General features: G+C 47.0%; 1 protein-coding gene across 2 annotated transcripts; it reads left to right on the plus strand.

Annotated features, from left to right (window-relative positions):
• The first annotated feature begins 1,091 nt into the window (after nt 1–1,091).
• Nucleotides 1,092–6,010, plus strand: LOC6591163 (scavenger receptor class B member 1). 2 transcript variants are annotated; one of them, XM_002015653.2, is made up of 7 exons: nt 1,092–2,421; nt 3,598–3,910; nt 3,974–4,065; nt 4,134–4,361; nt 4,437–4,709; nt 4,769–5,360; nt 5,443–6,010. In XM_002015653.2, the coding sequence occupies exons 2-7, from the start codon at nt 3,655–3,657 to the stop codon at nt 5,799–5,801; spliced, it is 1,800 nt and encodes a 599-aa protein (XP_002015689.1). In that variant the 5' UTR covers nt 1,092–2,421; nt 3,598–3,654; the 3' UTR covers nt 5,802–6,010. The 2 variants fall into 2 exon arrangements, with proteins under 2 accessions (XP_002015689.1, XP_026842175.1); XM_026986374.1 differs by lacking the exon at nt 1,092–2,421 and adding an exon at nt 3,031–3,151.
• Nucleotides 6,011–6,110: the final 100 nt, after the last annotated feature.

A 6,110-nucleotide genomic window follows, 5' to 3' on the forward strand; every position in this document is an offset into this window, starting at 1 on the left:
GACTGGAAGATAAGCTAATTTAAATATATCCTCACATGCTCCAAGAATTGCAAAACGACAACAGAAGCCGAGGAGAACGAGACGAAAAGAAAAGAAAAGAATAAGAATAAGAAGACAGAGGTAGCACCTTGAGCACCCATGCACTGAGCGAAATAGTGAATGCACATTTCTTTGTCAATCGCTAATTGACTGGTTAAAGTCCATTACAGCTATAAGTGAAATGGTAAACTCAGCGATACGCTATAAAAAGCCTAAGTGCTAATTACTTTTTTTTGGCACGTGTGAATATACGTACGTACATACATACATATGTACATATGTATCAATACAATTGTATTGGGCCATTTGAACATTCCTATATATAGACCTATAAGGCATATATTATTGATCGGACGACTCTTTAGCTTTTTTTTTTACTATATTTGACTGCTGTATATATAAGATGTTCTATAAAAAGGTTCTTCCTGCTTTCACCTTGTGCCATTTCCACTTGTTTCCCGCTTCCCGTTTTCTCTCAGTGCATCGCAGATTGGAGCAGAAACAATGGAGCCCGTTTCTGGATCCCCGCCCCTCTTCTTCGCTCTCTGCATGATCCGCGCCGTTCATCTAATTCGATAATAATGAAGCAGCCACTACTCTCTCGAATGGAGAGAAAGCAATGGTGGATGGGGCTGCTGCTGCTGCTGGTGCTGCTGCAGATGCTGCTCTCTATCTCTTCTTCCTGAGAGTGTGTGTGCGTGTGCTTGTGGGTATCATTTTGGTTCCTTTGTATGAACGATGATTAAATTTGCACTTTGTCTCATTACACACACAAGCATAGAAGCTGGCACACGCACATTGGCTGCTACGTAGTAAGCAAGCAATCCCGATACGTAAAACGCTGGCAGCGCTGTCGGCGCCTTGCAGCTATCAGCAATCATTGCTGACCACTCGCTTATCAGAAACAGAGCTGCAGCAGAGACAGCGGCTGCGGCAGCGACGGCGACACCGAAAGCAAGATCGTAGAACGAGGAAAGAGAACGAAACACAACGAAGGCCCAGCTGTTGATTCCGAACGGAGCGGAGCCGATCCGTCGTAGTAATAACTTGTTTGGTGGGCAGCAGCACGCACCACAGTCAGTCCCCGTGTCCAGTCCCAGTGTTTTTCAGAGTCTATGGAAACCCGCAGTCGGGTTACAAACAGCCCCAGAACCCCCAGAAAGCGAAATCTAATCGGTTCTAGAGGTCCCGGTCTCTCTCGGCCAGATAGTGCGTGGGCTCTAATCGCGGAATCCGCCATAAATACCATACCCAACGGACAAGTGGTTGATCCAGTGCCAATTCGGGGGCAAAACGCCCGAAAGATATTATCAAGCCAACGGCTGGTCCAAATATGTAGTGTTTGCCGTTGTGTTTCCTTCCCTGTTGTTCGGTCGTACCGTTGCAGTTGTTGGGACAGCTAAGACAAACCAGAAACGGAATCGATTCCAAGTGCAGTGCAGTGGAAGACGACGAGCAAGAAGAAGCAGAAGAGGCAATGCCAGTGGCAGTGGCAGAGTGAAGAAGGGAGAAGGAAGAAGGATTGAAGAGTGTATTCCATATGGAAAACCAGCTCCAGCTGCAGTTACAGCTCCACTGTTTTTTTGTAAATCGAGGCAGGAACTGGCCCCAACGATCGAGCTGACAAAAGAGAATAACGACAAAACAAAGAAGCAGGCGAACAAAGAACACAAGCCAAGAAAAACAGAGAACACAGTGTCGGTCAGAGAGGAGAGAGGAGAGCGACAAGAGTTCTTTCTCATAGAGATACTCGTGCAAGTGTGTGGCTGCAAGATACAGATCCAGATACAGTGACAGAGACAGCGACAGATCCCGCGGAGCAGTCCCAGCATCCACATCGTTAAGAGAGGCAGAGAGCGACAGGAAAACCCCCCAAAAAAGCTCAATACGAATGGTGTGCACACAGCGTAAATACGACAAAATTGTTAATTAAGACGCCAAATGTTTGGCAGTCGTCGAAAGTGCAGAGGCGAGTGGCGGGAGGCAAAGTAAACCACAGAGAGAGAACGCGCACTGTGAGAGAGAGAGAGAGAGAGAGAGAGAGAGAAGTGCGGGTGCAATTACCTTGCGTTTGTGTGAGTGTGTTGTGTTCCGTTTCCATTTCGTTCACCTGAACAGCTGTCTTCGCGCACGATCTCTCTCCGCTCACTCACCCACTCTCTTGTTGGTTCGCTTGGCACCCGCATCTCCAAGCCGTTATCAGTCAACTGAACTGCCTGCACCAGCTCAGTTTTCTGCAACTAATTGGGAACAAGCAGACAGGAGAGAAGCAGACAAAAACGGAGAGGAGCGGTGAAGACAACCAACCTTCGCCGCGACGCGTCCCACACATATAAATAGGAGAAACAGACCAACCAGACGACAGATTGCCGTCCTCTAAGCGTAGGTCTCAAGAGCAAATTTGAATCCAAAAACATTTTTTTTCAAACACAATATTGAATTCATAATGTTTGGGGGGTAGTCTAAGGCGCAATTTCATGCTGCTCAGAGCCAGTCTTATCAAAATTCGAAATCAAATCAATTTGCGGTCACAGCAGTTCCAGATCATTTTAGCTATCAACAACCCCATTGAAACCCATTGATCCATTATCTCCGCCAGTTCGTTCACATTCATAAAAGTTCATGCTCGTGCTGAAAATATTGGAAAATTTGACGCCCAGGTTGAGGCTTATTCCGTGGCGTTGACCCGTTTTCAAAGCTAGCGTACAAGTACCCCCCAGAATTGGTAATTTCTAGAGCTTAACTCTATGGCATACAGACACACCACACAGTCACTCAAACTGATACCTCCTTGATTGTTGTTTCCATAATTTTATTTTATGATTTGCCAGCTATAGTATATAAAAGTATCAGTATTATATATTCGTAGGAGCTACTGATAAGGCCTAGCACATACATATGGGTTGTACTTTGATTTCAGCACGGGCAGAAGTCGCAGCTGAGCCCAGCATGCGGAGGCTCTGAGAGCTGAAACCCAGATTAGTTGGTGAAAAATTCTGTAAACGATCGCATGGTTAATAATCTTAGCTCCACGGAAAATAGTTCCGATTAAACCACGCACACGGAAACGAACACCCATATACAAATACAATTACATATAACCCTATAAAAGGTATTAATGAATTTGATTTCCATCAATGGAGGAAAACTTAACTTAACACTCGCGAACTTGTTGTACAATCGTTGTATACTTATGTGTTCGATGAACTCTTGGATTCTCTACAAGTTTATATATAGAAGAGAGTGCCTGATAAGCCCATAATTATAATCAGCCCAGGCAGATAGATCCCTTTGCTGGGCCACGTGTTCCCAATCCCAAAGATAACATCAAATTATACATATTATTAATATCAGCGGACAAGAATCAGTTTCAAGTGCCGAGATATCTGTAATTCAAGGAGCAGCTTTTATGGAAACTTTAGTACTGATAGTAGAATGGCATCGGAATTCATGGGAATCATAATCTATTAGCTTACAGGCTCCTGGCTAGCAACAACATACTATACTGCGATCTCTGTGATAAGAGGACAGCATAACATTTGTTAACTCCACTTTCAGCTCCATCGAAGCTCCATTTGAAAAGTCCGCCGCCCCCCCCTCACACATACACACAGAATGCCACGTACAACAAACCTTGATGTGGCCTTGCCACCAACTCAAGATGATCTCAGCAGATCCAAGTCCAACACATTGAACTCTCAGCGGAATGGGGTCGGTGCTGGAGGAACTGGAACCTTCGGGGGAGCCTACAGCAGCGGGAAGAGTGGGCCCGACAAACCAACGATACTCCAGATGATATTGGAGGCCTTCGGGCTGCGCAATCACACACAAAACCGCGAGCCAACGTCCAAGGATATTGGCACACTGATAAGTAAGTAGAGCACGGTTGATGGGATGATACTCGTATCCCTGACTAACCTGACCCACTTTGCAGTGCTGGGGGTGATGTTCCTGCTGTTCGTGATCAGTGTGACTGGATTCTTTGTGATGTGGTTCACCGAGTTCTACAACAACACCATGCTAGAGGTAAGATGCTGCCCACTGGCAGAATTGGCTTGCGAAAATTCTTGAATCTACCCAAAACCCCACCATAGAATCTGGTACTGGCCGAGAACTCGGACACGGCCAAGAGTTGGCTCAACCCTGACCCCAAGTACGATACGCTGCTGAAGGCGCACATCTTCCACTACCCCAACATCGAGGATTATCTGGCCGGGCGGGCCGATAAGATACAGATTCGCGATATGGGCCCGCTAGTCTACCAAGAGCACACGGTCAAGGACGAGGTCTCGTTCAACAAGAATTTCACGGTCACCTTCAGGGTAGGCGTCACTCGCCGACTTAAAAACCAAAGCAGGGCTTACTAATTTTCCTCCTTTTTTATAATTGCTATGCAGGATCGCAAGTCGTACAAGTTTCTGCCAGAGAAGTCGGCCATCCGGGAGGATGATGTGCTGCTGGTACCAAATGTGCCGCTGATCAGTGCCGCCGGTCACGTGAAGCGTATGCCTTACGCCACGCGCCTCATTTCAGGCATGTTAATCAACACGTTCAACGAACCCCTGTTCAAGAACCTTACGGCTGCAGAGTACCTTTGGGGATACGAGGACAAGATCATCAAACTGAAGAGCCTGGGCAAGGGCAAGAGACGTTTCGGCCTGCTGATGAGCGTAAGTGTTTGTCGATCCTTTGCCAAGATCTTTGGCCCAATAGTATTATTTTCCTTCAGCGAAATGGAACCAGCGTGGACTCGATTCAGGTGAACACCGGCGAGGACGATATCACCAAGTACAGCACCATCACCCAATTCAATGGCATGCCCCAGCTGGACTACTGGGAGGGGGAGGAATGCAATCGAATCGATGGTGTGGACCCCTCCATGTTCTCCCCGAATCTCCTGCAGACTCGCGATACGGTTCACGTCTTCCTGCAAGTGTTGTGTCGCAAGGTGCCCCTCAACTTTGAGAAGGAGGTGACCATCTACGACGACATCGATGTGCTGCGCTACCGGACGCCCATGGATGTGTTTGACCATCCGTCCGAGAACCCGGCGAATCAGTGCTATTGCCACAACACGGAACGCTGCCTGCCCAGCGGAGTGATCAATGCCACCAAGTGCTACGGGGACTCGCCCATCTTTCCCTCCTTCCCGCACTTCTTCTCCGGCGATCCGGTCCTGTACAAGATCTTCGATGGCATCAAACCCGATGCGGAGCTCCATCAGACCTACGCCGACATTCATCCGCGCTTTGGTTTCCCCATCAGCGGAGCTTCGCGTGTCCAGATCAACATTATGCTGGACAAGACCCCTCTACTGAAGAGTAAGTGATCGAGGGATCTCCATCCAACCAAAAAGGTTAATTTAATTATTTTAATTTTATTGATAATTTTTGGCAATTTCAGATCAGGGGGATCGTCTGGAGAACGGTACCATCTTGCCACTGATGTGGATCGAGATCACTTCGGGTGACTTTTCGGAGGAGATACTGCACATGCTGTACGTGAGCACCTTCTACCTTGACGCCATCCAGCAGTCTCTCAAGTATGGTACGCTCCTCATCTCCGTGACCTCCTTCAGCCTGATTGTGGCCGGGGTCTACTACCTTAACAGCAAGCGAGAGGAGCACCTCCAGGAGAGCAAGTCCTCCGCTGAGCTCGAGGCGCTGAACGGTGGCATAGTGATGGTGCAGCACTTAAACATACCAGTCTCCTGTGGCCCTTCTGCTCCACACATCGAAGTGGATGATCATCGAGCAGCGTAGACCAGGTGACCAAGCAGTGCCATTAGTTAGATAGTTAGTTAGTTAGTCATGGGCGGGGACGGGGAAAATTATCCAGACTTTTATGAGATTTTCGAATTTTTCTAGGATTAAACGTACACCTTAGTCAGCCAGTTACCTGTACTGTAGTATGTAGCCATCAGTTTGTATATATGTAAAAATGTTAATAAACTTATATTCTCATTTATGTATACTCTGTATTTTCTTAAATAATATGGCATATTATTATTTCTAAATCCACGCTTGCAGGAAAGAAATCAGAAGTTCAGTATGTACTGTTTTTTAAATTCC

Source organism: Drosophila persimilis, unplaced genomic scaffold (genome assembly GCF_003286085.1).
Source record: "Drosophila persimilis strain 14011-0111.01,24,50 unplaced genomic scaffold, DperRS2 tig00000002-arrow-pilon, whole genome shotgun sequence".
NCBI lineage: Eukaryota > Metazoa > Arthropoda > Insecta > Diptera > Drosophilidae > Drosophila > Drosophila persimilis.

Coding starts and splice junctions, on each gene's coding strand:
- LOC6591163 (XM_002015653.2), top strand. CDS start 3,655: ATGCCACGTACAACAAACCTTGATGTGGCCTTGCCACCAACTCAAGAT. Junction 4,362..4,436: donor ATTTCACGGTCACCTTCAGG/GTAGGCGTCACT, acceptor ATTGCTATGCAG/GATCGCAAGTCGTACAAGTT. Junction 5,361..5,442: donor CAAGACCCCTCTACTGAAGA/GTAAGTGATCGA, acceptor TGGCAATTTCAG/ATCAGGGGGATCGTCTGGAG.